Here is a 19,224-nt window from a genome sequence, read left to right on the forward strand (position 1 = left end):
CAACCAAAAACTGAAGTCTTCAACCATTTCAGTTCATTGACCTTTGTGATCATGCTGTATCCAGTATGATCACTGGTTTTGAAGTGAGGACATACACGTGAAGGTTTGATGGTAGTCTGCAATTGGACTGAAGGTAAATTTGAAGCCTCTGGGTGAAGCCCCATGAAATTCACTTATGAAAAGTAATTGCTTTTTTTCTACTTACATAGACTTGGGGTATTTACTAGTCTTAGCTTATGTGTATCACAAGACCTTCTATTTAGTGCTGATGCCTCTAAATTAAGCCCAGTGACTTCAGTTAGACTAAAGTCATGCTGTTCTGCACTGTGAGCTGAGTTCAGGAGGAGTGGATGTTTCCACAGCACATAAAGGCTTTCCAGTACCAGGCGACTTGTGGGATAAGACAGGCCCACATGGTCCACACTGTCTGCTAAGAGATGCAAAAAAAATTTATTAAATTCTTTGCCAGTATGACCTCTGGGGAAATGTCTTTCTCATCTGAGATCTCATGGTCAGTCTGTCCGTGAGCATGGTAGCAAAATGCAGTAGGCAGACAGCTTTTAAAAAGTTAGATTATTTATATGATCTTATAGTATCTTTCTGCTCTTACAGATGCTGTGACCGGCCTCTAATAGCTCATATAGGGAAAATCATCTAACCCCTCAAAATCAAGACCACCTCTCTGTTTTTTTTTTTTTCTGGACATTTGTGCAGAGGGGAAAAAGATCCCTTTAAGTCATCACTGAAGTCTTGAACCATGATTAATTATAGGCACTGCCTTAATTCCCAGCTGCAGTGTTACGTGCATTTGCCAGGCTGTTCAAGACTCGTGGAGAGCGAGCTTGGGTAGGGGAAAGTCCAGAGGCTCATGGATTCCAAAGTCACAAGCAATTACCCATACCCGTATCCATCCAGTCTGCTGTTTTACACAGTAGCAGTGACTTTGTAAATATCAAAATTGGTGTGGTGCAAATGAAAATAACTATGTTTTCCAGGTAGGAAGTTCAATCACTGTTATGGGTGTGTTTAAGACAAGGATAAATTAGGACCTTTTCCAAACTTAAAAGCATCAGTTTATGGGATTGCCATTCATTAATAATACACATTGCCAATAATTAAGTCTCACTCCTTATCAATCATATCTCATATTCGGAAGAGTTAACTCTTAAAAATCTTACCCTCATTAGCTGTAAGGATGTAATACCACAAAACTGCTGTCATATATTCAGCATAGCTTACATATAAATATATATGTAAACATATACATATAGTATAAACATTGTATATATTTTTAAGTATATAATTTTCTAAATATTTATATTATATGTATTTATATATATACTTAGCTGTGTTACTAAATGCTTGTTGATTATGCCAGTAGTCTTACAACCTTGTAAGTGCACCCAGTGTTGCAAAATGCTTACACACAGTTTCTGGTTTCACTATTCCAGGATGCATATGGCTGGGTGAAGAGAAGCAAATACTAATTATATCTTGCTTTTAGTATACAACTTCTTTTTACATGTAACAAGCCTCTGCCTTGGATACTTCATGTTGTGTTACACTTTCAGCATACAAAAACTTTAGCATGAAATACTAATTCCCACAAAGATAATTTATGCTCAAAACAATCAAGGTGGTGGGGCAGGCACAGTGAGCGATTCAGAGGTCTTTTCTCTCATATATTGGCCTAGGAATCAGATTGGCAGAGGAACATGAGCTAAGTGTTTCACAGAATCACAGAATCATCTGGGTTGGAAAGGACCTTGAAGATCATCTAGTCCAACCATTAACCTAACACTGCCAGTTCCCAACTACACCAGATCCCTAAGTGCTATGTCGACCCGACTCATAAACCCCTCCAGGGATGGGAAATCCACCACCTCCCTGGGCAGCCTATTCCAATGCTTAACAACCTGTTCTGTAAAGAAATACTTCCTAATATCTAGTCTAAACCTTCCCTGGCGCAACTTGAGGCCATTCCTTCTTGTCCTATCACTTATTACTTGGTTCAAGAGACTCATCCCCAGCTCTCTGCAGCCTCCTTTCAGGTAGTTGTAGAGGGCGATGAGGTCTCCTCTCAGCCTCCTCTTCTCCAGACTAAACAACCCCAGTTCCCTCAGCCGCTCCTCGTACAACATGTGCTCCAGACCCTGCACCAGCTTCGTTGCCCTTTTCTGGACATGCTCGAGTCATTCAATGTCCTTTTTGTAGTGAGGGGCCCAAAACTGAACAGTCATCGAGGTGCGGCCTCACCAGTGCCGAGAACAGGGGTAAGATCCCTTCCCTGTCCCTGCTGGCCACACTGTTTCTGATACAGGCCAGGATGCCATTGGCCGCCTTGGCCACCTGGGCACACTGCTGGCTCATGTTCAGCCACCTGTCAATCAACACCCCCAGGTCTCTCTCTGACTGGCAGCTCTCCAGCCACTCCTCCCCAAGCCTGTAGCGCTGCTGGGGGTTGTTGTGGCCAAAGTACAGCACCCAGCATTTGGCCTTATTGAAACTCCTACAGCTGGCCTTAGCCCATCGCTCCAGCCTGTCCAAATCCCTCTGCAGAGCCTCCCTACCCTCGAGCAGATAAATAAACATCAGTTTCATGTGTTAGAAATTCCAAAAACATCTTTTCCTGCATATAATCTGTAAGCTTGTTACCAAAAAAATGTTATTAAATATGAGTGGTAATATTTGAAGAAGTATAAGGGATATATCAGATGCACACGGTCACAAATGTCTTCTACTCCATTCATATATATAATATATATATTTATATGTACGTCTCAGCAAGTCATCTGATACTGTGTTATAATTAAATGTCACCAATTTAACATTGTATCACAAAAATACAGGCTTGAAGGTAAGTGTCTGGTACCATAATCAAATTTAGAAACAGCTTGATCTTCATATTAGCATTATATGGATTTATAATAGTCATAAATGATTGGAGTTTCAAAAAACTGTTTAAGTTATTTAGTTCAACCTTTTGCAGTGAGTGACGAATCATCTTTCTTTTCAGTAATTCCATTATTATTTAAATGTATTTTTGAACACATCCGATGAAGAGGTCTTCGTCAGTCATTAAACAGTTTATTCCATTCTAAATAGCATGCTGTGGGTGGTGTAACTCAAGCTTCTGCCAGAAGAAGCCCTTATAGATGGTATGCTTTGGCCAGCGCAGTTGCCTTAGCTTAGATGTTTTTTATTTGATTTATTTATTAGTTCTTTGTATACCACTTTGGATTGAAATGACATTAAGAACAGACATAATACTTAGCAATAAAATTGTGTTACCGGAATATACAATGTTCTTTCTACCTAAAATTCTTAGATACCACTCTGGAATAAATTTCCAAATGCTTATTTTTAAATCTCAAGAAATGCAAACTACTCTTTTGTCTCAAAGAATTAAATGAAATAAAAAAGTTCTGAATAAAGACTGTGCCATTATTAACTAGATTTCTTATTTGCTCTAGTATTACCCTACATTTAAGTGGTAACTGTGTTTTTAATCCTTTCAACCCTAATTTTCTTATGCTTCACTTTAGCTGAATTCCTGCAACTGAAAAACTATTTAAATCCTCTGAAAGCAAACTGTCTATACCCATCACACTGACTTTCATGCTAGGTGATCAGATTATGGGGGATAATAAAATACTTGAGATACACGCCACTTGCCACAGCTCTCTGCTTCTGCTGCCACAGGAGGGCTCATCTGAACTTCTTCTTGAAAGACAAAGGACATCCTTAACGCAAATCTTTCATTCTCATGAATAAATTAGTTCAGTCTAACATAGTGTACAGTTCCAGGATATAGTATTGAAAAGCATCCTCAGGAGGGTAGATTTCAAGCATTTATTCCTCTTACTGTGTGGCTTTTTCAGTGCTAAACAAAATTAGACGAATGGAATAAAAATTAAACTCAAGCTATGCTGACAAGCATAGAGGAAAATGAAAAGGCATACAGAGAAGAAACAGTGAATTACATCACATGACAAGAAAAAATGATTTAGTTTTTCCTCATGGAAGAGTAACTCTTGCTTTGCTGCTTTACTATTTTTTTCATTCTTCTTCTTAATTTTTATTTTACTTTTGTTTCTACTTTTCTTTCACTTTTATCTTGGTTTTTTTGCTTTACCATTGTTTATTTTTTTGAATGTTAAGCCGAGTGATGGAAGGTATGCCTATACCCTTGCTGCCTGCCTGTAGCCTTTAGCTAGTGTCAGGATTTGAGTGTGCATGGCAACTTTCTTCTTTATAAGGATTGTATAAGCTTCTTCCTTTAAATAGGGAAATCAAAAGACTGTTAAAAAAATTGTCATCTATTAGCTATCTGTTACAGGGATAGATTTCTTTTTCCTAATCAACAGCTCCTGAAAATTTTTACCTGCAGAACTTAAAAGCATCAATGGTATATTTCTCTGAAATGGAAATGTTAAATTTTTACTCTTAGAAAAGGAGGGGAATTTCAGATTTGATGGACAATATAGTTCCTGTATTTAGGAAAGAGTGTGAGTTGTGGGAGTGCAGTGTTCTGAATATCATCTTGTAATTGTATGGGTCATGTCCTTTTTGTGTTACCTGTGTTGTACTAAAATACATGGGTTACGCAGCAATGCAAATTTAATTGTGCAATAGCACAGAAAGTAATACTGGTCAGGAGATTTAAAGCCCACCAAAAATGTCAACAGAATTTTTTTTTTTTCCTTTAAATGTCAAGTCAGTTTTAAGACATGATGTGAATACCTACTGTAAACAAGGTAATTTTTTACCTTGCTACCTGAAAAGGCTTTCCAGAGTTGGTTGGAACTTCTACGTCCTTGACACTTAGAAATGAAAAGAAAATCACTTGAAGCAACATGCTTCATAGCTAGCTTGAGTTTAACTACATCTGCAAGGGGAAATTTCCTTGGTAACATAAGATACAAGATCACTGGTTCTGACTTTTATGAGTTCTCACAAGCTCTTGATGCCTAGAATAACTTTGAGGTCATTTTTGAAGTAGGAGACTTGGAGATTTCTGTGGAATGCTTGCACTGTTTTCTCTTCATTTTTTTACCTTTTTTTCAAGGTAAAATACAAGAGATCACATATAGAATCATAGACTCATTTAGGTTGGAAAAGACCCTTAAGATCATCAAGTCCAACCGTTAAGCTAACACTGCCAAGTCCACCACTAAACCATGTCCCTAAGTGCCACGTCTACGCATCTTTTAAATACCTCCAAGGATAGTGACTCAACCACTTCCCTGGGCAGCCTGTTCCAATGCTTGACAACCCTTTCTGTGAAGAAATTTTTCCTAATGTCCAATCTAAACTTCCCCTGGTGCAACTTGAGGCCATTTCTTCTTGTCCTTTCACTTGCTATTTGGGAGAAGAGACCAACACCCACCTTGTTACAAGCTCCTTTCAGGCAGTTCTAGAGAGCAATAAGGTCTCCCCTCAGCCTCCTTTTCTCCTGACAGTCATAGCATGCTTGTAGAGATATGGCAAGTTCATCTGGAAAGGTAAGGTATAAAATGTGTATTTGGGGTCCTTCTGTAGGTGTAGACTCTGCTGCCTTTGCAGAAGAAGATAGAAATCTATCCATATACTTCAATGTCAACAATGAACTTACTAGATTTTGTAAGGTGAGTTGGGCTTCATATATTATAGCTATGCTTCCATTCTTAGGGAAACCCGAGCTGAGACATATTAACCTGTTGCCATGGCTTCACCATCTTTTGATTGACCTGAAGGCTGTTAAGGCAGACAGCCTTTAGAGCTCTTTTTGTTCTGCTATGTCAAAGACTTCTCATGTTACAAGCCACTCAATCTCCATCTAATTTTATGATTAAATAAAGAAGTCCTTCATCTATCTCCTCTTCATCTTAGAAGGCTTAGAGTCATCTTATTCAGGTTGTTTGGCCCCACCAGCAGTGAAAGCCTTACCACCTTTCATATTACAGCTCCCTTGTAGAGTTTTGGGTGATAAATTTACCTTCAAATGTTATTCTAGAGTAACTCTGGAAGGTTTTTTGGTTTAAATTTGTCCCATAAGCATTAACAGAACAGGCTTCTGGATTTTGTTTTCTCTGCAGCACTGAAGTTTTTCATAAAAAATACTGCTCCTAATGCCTGCTTATGCTTGAAGCTAGCATTTTCTTTTTCTGTATTGAGAACTTTGGATTCACATATTACTGGGTAAGCTCCAAGGAGCCCTCCTGGTCTTGTAGGCAACCTAGGTTCCTTCAGGCTGATGTACAGAAATGGGGAGATAAACAATGATGTTCTGAAGACTGGTTTGCAGGATTTGTGGGTTCCCCGAGATCAACTTCTTTCTCCGAAAGGAGTCCCATCCAAGGATTGTTGTCAGGTGCACTCTTAGCCCTGTCTTTAGGAATTGTAATATATTAATTACCTTCAAGTTTTTCTTTGTCAGGAGTTATCTTTTGGATGGCAGAAGACAGTCCATTTTTAGTACCTCAAGCTGCAACATTACCCAAACAGTTTTGGTTTCAGGACTTGCTGTGTCTCTTGGTTTGGAGACCTGTAGCTCTTCCTGTGATTTCAGATCTTGCAACAAACCAAGGTTATTATCAAGACCTGAGCCTCTGTTTTTTGCCATCTTACTGCCTAAATGGTGGATGGTTTTCAAGATTTTAGTGAAGCTGTTATTTCCTGCTTGGAGGCTAATTAATAGAAAGACCTAGTGTGATGAAAGAAGGTATTAGTCTCAGCATTTGAAACATGTGGCTTGGCACATGTCTAGGTTGCACTCATCTCTTTTAATTTGCCTGCCTGTAAATCTGGTTTATTTCTGTGATCTGAAAAAACCTAGACATACTAGTTTCTTATTAGGTCCATTCAGCATCTTTTTAGTCCTTACATGACTGTGCATTTGGCTTTTGTTTAATTCTTTAGACCGTCTTCTGGTGGGCTTTTGGAAGTTCTCATGGGACTTTTTTTTCCTGCTAGAATCTGAATTCATCAATAGTAACTGACCCTGATTTTATTATCTTCAGGAGGAAAAAACATTTTTTTCACTCAGTCTTGCCCGCATTTGTTTTTTTTTAATGGTCTTTTTCATAGCAATTACTTCAGCTACCTGTAGAAGATGGAGATTCCCATTCTTATAACAAATCCTCCTTATGCTATTCTTGTTAAGTTCTCCTCCAGTCTTTACTCACTTTGATATTAGAGGTTCAGTTTGGGTACTAACCTTCATGTGATTTTTATTCTGAGTGCTTCATTAGTTGAAACTTCTTACTCACTCTGGGTGTTCTGTATTTTTGTATAGTGACAAGAAACTTTTTAGGAAGGCTGCTCATGTTTTCATGTCTCCTACCAAACAGTCCTGTGGCTCTTTTATTTGAGCACAGAAGATGTCTCTGAATGGCTGACTGCCCGACAAAGATTCTTCTCTTTTGTTGAAAGGTCGTTGAACTTAAGTTTAATTAATAGCTGTGAGAGTCTTAGAGAGACTACCTGTAGCTGGGATCTGTAGGTCTGCCGCAGAGAGCTTTATTCATTCATCTGGGCACTGTGTTTACATTTCCATTTCAGAGCTGCCTTTGAAAGAGTAATTTTTCAGTCTTCATTCTAGTGGGAGCTCTTGAACCTTTTCCCAGTCTATTTACACCATGCAGTTAGTTGCTCACAATCTTCATACGTATAGATAAACATTGAAGGTGAAAGTTTGGCTATTTACCACAAATTCTTTTTCTTGAGATAAACTGTGTATATGTGCATTCAGTAATCCACCACATCTGTTCTCCCTTGACATCCTTGAGAAACTGTGGCATTCTAAGTTGAGAGAAACTAAAAGGGAGAACAATACCCTGCCTATATCATTCCAACATAAGCACAAGGGATGGGACCTGAGGATTGTCCTGCAGAGATGGCAAAGTACCAAATAGTCTTATTTTCAGTACTTGAGCATAAGAATGGTGAAAAATAAGTAATCTGTATTTTCATTTTTTATGAAGATGCTTCTTGGGTTTTTTTTCCTCGTTGTCAGATAAATGAAACACGGTTTTTGTTGTTTGTGTTTTGTTTTGTTTTTTTTTCTTCCCAATTAAAGACCATAAACATTTTGAATTGGGAAAAAAAAAAAAAAAAGTAATCATTTTTTGATCAGTTCCAGGAGGTCATGTCTGTCCATGTCTCTTATATTTATTTTAAGGCATTCTTTAGGTGAGTGTTGCATGACTGTGGACATTTTAGCTGTGGAGCCTGTTGCTTTTTCAATAGCAAGCTATCCTGATAGCTGAAGAAGTTAATCACTTAACACAACTTCATTGAAAGGTGCAGTAGAATAGCTCGTTTTCAACTGTTGTCACTGGCCTTCTGCAAAGTTGAAAACCTGTTTTTCTGATGATTCTGTTATTAAAAATAACGGGCACAGAGTTGCTAATTGAAATAAAGTGATTAGTGAAGCTTACCTTTCTGTATTGCCTAATGCGTTTGTGGCATATAGATGCGGTAGACTCTGAATTAAGAGCTGGGCCATGACAGCTGTTAAACTACAAACAGGATTCATTAGTTGGTTTTGGTTGAAGATGACAAAATCAAGCAACAATTATTAGAGGTTTAAGAAGACATGGCCTACAAGGAAAGACAAATAATAATGTTTGTTTAAAACGAGAGGAATTAGGGAAGATGTGATGAGAATAAATAAGCTTAATTTCAAGAAGAGTGCAGAATGTGGTTTTGGTGGCATGAAATCTGTAAATTAGTTTGGGGACTTTCAACATTACGATGATGAGCAGTATTGGTATTTTCCAAAACATTCTTCTCCTTTCCACACCTTCCCCTCAGGAAAGGGAGATTACAGATATTCATGTTGAAATTTGCTCATAATTTTCACTGAGGGAAGAAAAAAGTTTTAATATTAAAATCACAAAAATGTAATAATACTTCTCAATTGTATAACACTTCAAGTTTTTCATTTTATTTACTTGTTTAATTTTTCTTTGCTTTTGAAAGATTGAAAAAATCAATCTTATCCAACGTATTTTTGCCTTCATCCACTTCTCTATATTTAGGCTGCCTAGAAAAATAAAGCGGAATACAGCAAAGATGCACATCATTAACATAATTCTAGTCCACTTAATGCAGTGTGTCAGAGTGGTGCCTGAACCATTTGAGGGTGTGTGAAGTAAAGTATTTTTGATGCCAATGAGCCATGGATAAGAACTCGTATATCCACCAAAACCTCTTTTTAAGTAGTCATTTTGTTGGGAACTCAAAAATTAAATAAATCACATGCAGTCAAGAAAGGAGTCTTGGATTTGAGGGAATTATCCAATCAGATACAGGGTAAATGACCAAATAATAAGAACTATTTTGTAACCTTATAATAGCCCAAGTGTATTTTTATACTTCATTAGCAGATTATTATGTACATATTTTAGAATTGCAGTTTAGTCTTGTGTTTTAATTGCCTGTGTGTAAAAATTGTATTGATGGAAAGCAACTGTCTTAAAAAGGTTATCAAAGGGAAGCCACTGAAATCATATTTCTATAATCAAGTGCAGCCTCTGGTTTAGCACTGACTACACTGGTAGCATATGAGCTATACTGTACATATTTGCGCAAAATGCTTTTTCAGAAGTGATGTTTTCATTCAGACAAACAAATACACTGTGATAATGACTTTGGCCTCGGAAGAAACTGTAAAAAGGCCATTAATAAGCATATGGAATAAAGATGGAGTGCAGGATGGAGCCTGAATAGATAACTGAGAAGAAATAGCCTGTCCTGTAGAAGAAGAGGCCCGCAGGTAGTTAGCAGCCACTGAAGATGCTGCTGGTGAGCAGGGAGTCTGTGCTTTACAATACCACAAGTGAAAGTATATGAAGTACAACAAACTGCGAAGTGAGGATGTCGGAGGCTCTGGAAAACACCTGATGGTTTTGACTATACCAATGGAAATCCCAAATTCCTGGAAATTTCTTATCTTCTCCTTTGCAGCATTTTTACAACAGATGTGAGGAGCTAAACGTTTTAATTTTATGTAAATGTATGAAGTGACTGTTTAGTTAAAACTGCCACACTTGCAATTATTTTGATAGTCTAGGGGCTGAGATCTTTGTTTAACAGAAGAAAAAGATTTAATGCTCTGAAATTGTATATTTGTGTTTCTTTAAAAAAAATATTCAAAAAGCACTAAATAAGTAGGCACTCGCTCTCCTTAATTATTCCATTTGGTTGCTAATGAAAAATGTACCTTGTCTTTTTTCCATATCATTTAAGAAATCTGTTCTTCCCACTGACCTTTTCAGAAAGCAGAATAATTCAGGTGATAATCTGAAGAGGGAATAAAGGATTTTAAATATCCTATTTTTCAAATTAAATGGTATCTACTCGTCTCACATTTGTGGAGACTTATTTTAGAGAAGAAAATGAACCTTCCTACTACTGCTGAATTAACTGAAGCTTGTTATTTCTGAGAACTGACACATGAAGTAACTACTCTACACTCTAGAGAGAAACATCTGAGCCTGAAGTTACTGAAATTTAAGAGTGAATTTAAATATCTCCACGGATTATGTGGCTTTCTCTGTGTAAAGTTAGGGGTTAAAGCATTATTGTGGCATCTTTCCTAATGTTTAAAGTATATGTGGCCAGGTTTTCTAATTCAGAAGTCCTGTTAACTTCAGCTGAATCTCCGTCGGCATAAAAATTTATTATAGTCACCTGAAATGATTCGTACTTAAGGTATTGGTGGTGTTGCTTTCATGTGGTATGAATTTATGATTTACACAATGTGTAATTGTGGAGGAAGGGCTGAAAAGCATATTATACCTGTATTTGAAACCAACACGTTGCCTGAAAAAAACTTCTGTTCCACAAGGTATGTTATTCATGTTGAATATTACAGAAGGTGAGGTCTGTCCCTTTACTTTCCATTTCTTCTATGTCTTCAATCTCCAAGTGATAGGAAATGAGTTGTTGCAAATGAGTTTGGTCTGTACTTGTTTGAGGTCCTTCTGTGCCTGATGGATTTTCCAGCTGCATTCTCTCTTCACTCTATATTCTGTGTGTTGGGTTTCCTTTGCTTCGAATTGATGTGAACGGTCAAGAGAGATATAGTGGTACCAGGTCACCATGCAAAATAAGGCCATGGATCACCAGAAGAAAATTCCCAGGACATTCTGGGTAAAGCACAGGTTAATATGAAACTGACTCAAAATTTACGATTTGTTTGATTCAATCAAACAAGATAAAACACCTTGGTAAGTCCAGGTTACAATTGTGGGACTTTTAAATTTGGAGAATAGGCATCAAACTTTTGGTAGTTTTGTCTCCATTCAGACTAAAAGCAGATTCTGAAATAGTAGGAGTCTGCTGAATAGTAGTTCCAACTTTGACCCAGGTTATTCATCCTGATTCTTTGGGTAAAATTACTACTGAAATCACTGGCAAGTTTTTACAACTACTTCCCCGCCCCCTCCCCCGCTTTTAAAGCTGTTTTCTTCTTTGTTGCACTGTATAACCACCCACAGCTTACGTGCACACCACGTGCATTTTTATCACTGTGATAAAAATTACAAATGTGTTCCCACTTAAAACTAATCATGTTATTACTATAATGTGTTTTTAAATAAAGTTTTAATCAATGTGAGGCAATTTGCCAGAAAGAAAAATCACGTTTTATCCTTTTTATGCTCACCGAATTTTGTTTGTGTTTTCTTTGTTTAAATAGTGATTCCAGAATTTATTAGTCAAGTAAATATTGCATTGGAGAGCTTAAGCAAGAACACAATGCATCTGTTTGATGACAACCAGTTTGTGGACATTTCTAAGAAGGTGTATGATACAATTCATAACATCAGATGCTCAGTCATGATGATTCGGGTAAGTTTTTTATTTGTTCATTTAATATTAATGGAATATTATCCGGAAAATGCTGGAGAATTTAGAACTGTATATGAACAGTGCCCCAAAGCTTATATCCAGATTGAACTGATTCAGGAAATTTGGATTACAGTGAAACACACATGATTATAACTTAAGAAGGCAAGAATTGCATTGAGTCCCCGATCAGAATGTTGCATAAAAATGTGTTTTATTCCGTAAAAGTATATATTTATGTTTGGTTGATAAAAATCTTCATTCACTTCATTAATGATCAGTTTATGTCTACTAACACAAATCTGCTTGTAACTTTTTAAACTTAACCTTCTTTAGTGGAATGTAGGAATAGAGAGTATATTTAGGTGATCCTGATAATCTCTTGTTGAAGTTTTGTCAGCTTCACACCAAAGGATTTAACAGCCTGATTTTCTGTCAGTTTTACACAGTCAGAATTAATGTACTTATCTTAGTGTTTTTTCTGAAGTTCAAGAAAATGCTTCAGAAAAGCTTATTTTTAAAATTTGAAACAGAATTTTGTCAGATGCAGAATTTCCCCAAAATATCTTCAGACCACAAATCCAATTTCAAATGATACAAGATAACATCTGAGCTGCAATATCTGTATGTTCAGCAATTTTGTATTAAAATAAAAGTAAACATTAATAAAAATGTAGATAAATTTTTCAAAGGAAGGTTGTCTCTGAATTGTCTTTTTAGTTGAGAAGAAAGTAAGAAACAGATTTATCTTTTCTTTAAAATATTAAAATATATTATAGGCTAGTGTGGCCAGTTGGTCGAGGGAGACGATTCTGCCCCTCTACTTTGCTCTAGCAAGACTCTGAGTGGAATGCTGTGTCCAGCTCCAGAGTCCTCAGTACAGGAAAGACATGGACCTGTTGGAGTGGGTCCAGAGGAGGTCCACAAAAGCACCTCTCCCATAACAACAGGCTGAGAGAGTTGGGTTGTTCAGCCTGGAGAAGAGAAGGCTCTAACGACACCTTATGGTGGCCTTTCAATACTTAAAGGGGACCTACAGGAAAGATGGGGACAACCTTTTTAGGAGGACCTCTTACAATAGGACAAGGAGTAATGGTTTTAAACTGAAATAGGGTAGATTCAAATTAGATATAAGAAATTCTTTACTATGAGGGTGGTGAGGCACTGGAACAGGTTGCCCAGAGAGGTTGTAGATGCCTTATCCCTAGAAACATTCAAGGCCAAGTTGGACAGGACTCTGAGGAACCTGATCTAGTTGAAGGTGTCCCTGCTCATTGCAGGGAGGTTGGACTAGATGTCCTTTAAAGGTCACTTGCAACCCAAACCATTCTATGATTCTGTGATTCTAATATGGAAAATATTAGTGAGTCTTAACATATTGCAGTGTATAAGTTACACTGTTTCAGTAGGAATGCTAATGTGCAAAATCTTTAAAATGTCTCATCCTTATTGTAGTTGTTATGAAGAGAGATCCTGAAACACTATTGTATGTTTGCTGTTCTTTCACTTGACCTACAGTGATTTTTGATTGGTTGCCAGCAAGTTAGTCTTAAATGATTCTGTCTTGAAGTGATTGTTTATGAGGTTTATTTCAACTGGTGGTTGTGCATGTAGGCAGGCGTAAAAAATTAGATAATGATATACTTTATCTGGAGGGCTCACTAAAGCCTGGCCTGCTTGTCTTGTTCAGCACCTAACTACATGATGCAGGATGCAGCTAGTACCATGAATTTCATTGCAAGTGCCCGAAAAAGTTTTAGTACTCTTCTGCTAATTTTCAGTCGAGCAGCATTTTAAAAATATTTTTGTTTCTTATCAGATTTAGAAGTTTCCTAATCCTATTTGAACTATATTCAGTTTCTACCCCATGTATTCAAGAAATCTTCATGTGTCTGCTTGCCTCTGTGCCTGTCACCGTTACTTTTGAGTGGGCTTCTGCTCTTACAGCGTCTTCCAGATGTTTACTTTTCATGTCACCCTGCCTTGGTCAGATTCAATTTACAGATCCCACTGCAGTAGGCACGTCTACAACAAAGATGAAAGCAACATCTCCATTTGCTGCTCCTTTAAACTGTGTACCTTTTGAGAGGAGTCCAAGCTGAAACCTTTTTAGCTCAAAAAGGCGTTTTCGGTGATGTGTTCTCACAACCATATACTTTAAAGGATGTAATTTCTCTGCTAATCTGGGAATCATAAAACTTCCTTTCTGTATGATTCTGGAAAAAAAAGGAGTTTTACAACAGATACTTTCAGGATCAAACAGGAAAGGCAAGTATCTACCAGGAAAATCACGTTTATGGGACGAGTGCCACTGCTATTGCAATATGTGAGTAGAGTTTTGAATGCTGTCCTCTTCTCTGTAAGGGAACAGTCAGTCTTTGGAATGGATCAAGAGCAGATTCAAAGTTCAACTCCTTCACACTTTAGATATCCTGGTGGGTGATCTCAGCTACTTCATGAGGTTAGAGTGTGAACAATGTTATCAGTATGCAGATGTTACTTGGTGGGTCCTGCTAGGACTAGAAATAATTCTAGGGTGAAGCTCTGTGCCTCAGAGACAAGGAAAAAAGCATCAGACCTTTTACTTGCAAGCTAGACAGCATCCCAAGTGACTGGGACACTTGGAGGGTCATTATATTCTTTTCCTCTGTCCCCTTAATTTCTATGAGTCCTACTCAGGGAAAGCCAAATGCCAGGATAGATAAGCGGTTTTGATATGATGGTCTTTGTCAATGACAATTTTCTGGACTCTACCCCTCCTTATTTGCTAGTGCAGAACTCTCTGCTTGTCCCAGGCTCAAGATGAGTCATTTCACAGGGTTGTACTCCCTGGCTCTGTTCCTCTACTTTGTAGATTATTGCCTATAGCAGGTAGAATTTATGTGAGTTGGATTTACCTGGCAAAACAGACCAGATTGAGGGCAATCCTCTGTTAGGTCTTCTGATCAGTTCCTGATTCAGTGAACATAGGCTAAGAGTTTTGGTTAGGAGATCTTTTTTTTTTTTTTTCTACATTAGTTAGGCTTCATTTAATGCTTGCATTGCTCATCCTGCCTTCCCTTAGTGTCTCAGGGACTCTTATTTTTTTAAGATTACAAATTTGTTTCTATCTGTTTCTCAGTGAGATCTGAGTCTTCTCTATGTCCAGTCTTCTTGGGCTTGAACTTCAGATATTATGACTGACTATTCCTTTGTGGAGTTTTTCATTTTTAGGAAATGCACTGAGGAGTGTAACAAAGCTTCACTCAGTCTCTAGGAAGATGCAGACACTGCTCTGCAGGAAACTCTTTGAGTGTCTATTCTTAGTCCTCTGTGATGTGTGTATGTATGTGGGCAGTCACTCCAAAAAAAAAAAAAAAAAAAAAATTATATCCCCTGTACTTCTTTCTGAAGCATGAGGGGAAATACTTTCATCTGAAGAGACTGTACATATGCATAACGCATAGTAAGTGCAGTGTGTACGTGTAATATGTAAGTACATAGTGCATCTATAAAATTGCAAGTCATTGCACAACACCTAAATGGACAGTATTAATATGATGATTTCTATCAGTGCCATTTTCCACTTTTGCTTTGCAAGTGCAGTTTGACAAGGCAAGAAAAAACCAAGTGTCAGAAGTTAGCTCATTGGCTGTACCTGAAGCTGTGGGTAGCAAAGAGCAGATTCTCCTCCTCCTCCTCTAAATTGAAGAATTTGACCAATGGGATAAGGGCCTGCCTCCACTTGTACTGAACCTCCCATTATCCTAAACAATGTATGTGTTTGCTTTAGAAATCAATGTGGCTTGAAGTGTATTCAACTGTATTTGAATGTATTCAACAGCCCAAAAATTGCAGAGTCCTGACAAAAGCCCAGGAGATTAAAAAAAAAAAAAAAATTCATTAAAAAGGACATGTGCAGCTTTCTACTCAATGAATACCGTTATTCAGACACTGAGCATTTTTTTGAGGTTTGGTGAAAAGATAGTCAGCTACTCCACCATCCCACAGAGATACTGACTGCCAGCACAGAGAGACTGCAGAGGAAACCCTGATATTCATTTTTTGAGTAAGGATGTATTTGCATTCCTAATTAGATACATTCCAGACAATGCCAGTTTCATTTCAGTCTGTCTGTAAGAAGCTTTAGTAAATCTGATGGTTATTCAGACGTATGCTGTTACCACAGCAGCCAAGGTGAGGAAATAAAAGTGTTCTGTGGCCAGCTTATGGAGCTCACTGATACAGTGCCAAAGAACAATGTGTTGCAGATTACAGGGGATTGCAAGGCTGAATCAGGGAAAGAAACTGTTGATCAAAATATAATTGAGAGGTGTAAATGAACAAGGACATTGATTCACAGGGGACAACATTTCAACATCAAAGTAAAAGCAGAAACTCTCCACATCAGCTCCTCAGGAAGCATTTCAAGCATGTAATTACACTGAGAAAATGTTTTTAAAAATAGAGTTCCTAACTGTAAAATGCTGCCAAATACTGTTGTTAATGCAAATTATCAGATATGGTTTTCAACATCCAAGCTTAACCATAGATACATAAAACATTCATTCCAGTCCTGCAGGTATAATGTGAATAACACTTGAGAGCATCTAAATAGTGGAAGGTGTGCTGCACTGATGAGCTGTAATAGAAATGCCTCTCGAACTGCAGGATGCTTCCCTTAAGATGCTTTTTGTTGTTTCACTTGCAATGATTAATTAATCCAGTGGTAGCTGTTGATTAGAAATAATTATATATTTGATCCAGGGTGTATAGCTGCATGTGGTTATTACTGTCCACATTCCTCAGTCCTTTTTTGATTCTTGAAGCATCTGATTTTTGTGAAATTGTAGAGGCTTTGGGAACTTGATTTTTCACAGAAACATTTGTGCGTTATCTGGATAGTGTTTTAATCAGAATATTGCTGTTATGGAAGTATATTAGGGCAGATAGTAGAATCAAAGACAAGAATTCTGCCAGGTGAAATACATAGAAAAGTTAAAGGAAACAGGTTAACAGTTTTTGAGACAATACGTATTAAATGTTACATAATGTTAAGAGTGATTCTAGAACTTTAAAAAAAAAAAGGAGCTTCTATATGAAAGTTGTTTATTGAAGAATATGAGGCAGCTGTATTGAGGTAACAGCTAAGAATATCCCATTAGGATATTAAACGCAGTGGAAAGTGGTAATGACTTCAAATTAATAATAACTACTGGTAATAAAGACATCCTAATAGAAATGCAACAAGAGTAGTGGAAAAGAATTCACCAAGTCAAAGTTTCATGGAATTCTTTCTTTTTATTGGAGGGTAAACAAGTGAACTGCTATGAGTTTTACAGCGAGGAAGAAGAGGTAAAAATGTTCATATACTCTATTCAGAATGTTTTTACTACTCTTTGTTCATGGAAGCAGTGAATGAGGAACCTGTGTTCCCTGATTTTATGGGGTAGAAAATGTATATTGAGATTGTGGTTCTTACCTGATACAATGCATGATTTTAATGCATTTTTAAAGAATCCCTTCTACTCAATGTGTATTCCATGTGCTGTTTCTTTCAGAATTCTGGCATGGAGACTACAGGTTCCCTCAGAGTTTATGGTGTTAAGCTTTTTGAGTTTCTTTTGCGGGTTGTGCCTTTGTTAATATTGAGTAGCCATTCTCTGTACCATGTTATACATGATCTCCACCTCCAGTCCCTCCCCGGTCCCCGCCGCAAAGTAAGACAAAACATTCATTTTGGTTTTCTATCATACCTAGATACTTTTATTTCAGCTAGATCCTCACTACATCCCCATTCCATTCCTTAGATTCCTATTTCTTTAGCTCTCAATCTTTTACTGTGGGTTTTAATTTCCTTTGCAAATTCAAGCTCAGTTTAGGTACACATTCAGATACACATTCAGCATGACCCTTTTTAAAATGTTTTGGCTACCTCAAAATACCCTTGAGATGGTTTCCCTTTTTCTCCTTTTGTGGGAGGGTGGCAAATTCTGGGTAGTTTTTCATTCAGTTTTAAAGAAATCTAAGAGTTCATCCATAACAGAGCTTGTGAGCTCTTCAATACACTTGATTTCTCTCAGTAAGAGACATCACAGCAAACTTCGATCTCTTGTATCCAGCAGAGTTATAGGAATTTTCAGAATATGGACTTGGAAAGGAAGATAGCAATGGTGAAAACCTTCCTATCATCCTTTTTCTCTTTCAGCCAGTTAATAACCATCTAGTTTAGATTCTACCTTTGCTTTTATTAATGACAGAATTATCCTACACATGTAGGGTTTTCTACCTGTTTTTACTTCTGCAGTAGGAATGAGTTAGATCCTGTCAGATACAGGCAATATCACACATGAATTGAACCTCTGTTTAAAAGCAAAGCAGAGAAGCATTTGACAAAAAAGACATTTACTGCACTCATAATTATTTGTTTTTCCAAGAGAGCCCTGAGATCTCATAGGGAGGAAAGGCAAAGAACAATTCATAGTCTTGGGAAACTTCATTGTTGTTGGTCTGAAATTTATAAGTGATGCTAACTCATTACAAATATATATTGGAGATTTTTTAAATATCTTTTTCTTCATTTTTCTATCCTACACCAATTGCACAAGAGGAAGAACTTCTGGAGAAGTAGTTAGCAAGCCAGTTGGACCTGCACCTCTCATCACTTTCTCACCATTGCTGACCTAAGTAGGTCAGAACTGACCTTTCCTTCCCTCAGCAACTTGTCAACTTCCCTGGCAGAAAGCAGGAACTTTCTTTGTGCTCCCTTATGCACTAGGCTTCTGGTATAAACATAGTTAGTACTACTTACGTTGTCATCTTTTTTTAACCAGGAGAGGATTTTCTTTCCTTGTTATTCAGGAAAAAATATGCTCTATACTGGTTGTTACCAAGCAGATGCTTCTGTGCCCTACCTTCTTCAAATGGTGCTTTTCTTGCTTTTTCTATCAGTCCTGTCATCCAAAGATTGATATAGCTAGATGCAGTGTGACTGAAAAAGGATATAATATCTGATGTCCTTTAAAAAAGAGACTAGAAGAAGTGCCTGTCGTCTGTTAAGGATAGATGGACACCTGTTCCTTTTTCAGTTTTTTATCCTGAGTCACATAAAAGGTATTACTGGGGAATGTTATGTTTGTGCTGCAGAAACCAAATAAGAAGTGAGTTAAAACTATTTAGTGCCATGATCAAATATGCATACTTGCAAGTAAATGCTTCTGGCACCTATTTGTCCCTGCCATATTACTTGGCTTTTTCACACCTTGAGTCAGGATCACCAACCTTGATTATGGGGAAAACTTAACTCAAAGCAATATCCCACATAGATTACATTTCATATTTTAATTCATAGACATTTTTGGAAAATAGGTATGTGGATGTTCTTTACCCCACAGTATACCTGAGAAGTCA

General features: G+C 37.4%; 1 protein-coding gene across 3 annotated transcripts in view; it reads left to right on the forward strand.

The window, feature by feature from the left end:
* The window catches only part of CTNNA3 (catenin alpha 3), a 545,392-nt gene that overhangs the window by 427,439 nt on the left and 98,729 nt on the right, over positions 1-19,224 (forward strand). For all 3 annotated transcript variants that reach the window (XM_074830309.1, XM_074830310.1, XM_074830311.1), the window contains one exon: positions 11,687-11,838. In XM_074830309.1, the coding sequence (XP_074686410.1) occupies positions 11,687-11,838 (152 nt within the window). The remainder of the gene's footprint in view (positions 1-11,686; positions 11,839-19,224) is intronic.

The sequence above is a fragment of the Strix aluco genome, chromosome 7 (genome assembly GCF_031877795.1).
Source record: "Strix aluco isolate bStrAlu1 chromosome 7, bStrAlu1.hap1, whole genome shotgun sequence".
NCBI classification, from domain to species: Eukaryota; Metazoa; Chordata; class Aves; order Strigiformes; family Strigidae; genus Strix; species Strix aluco.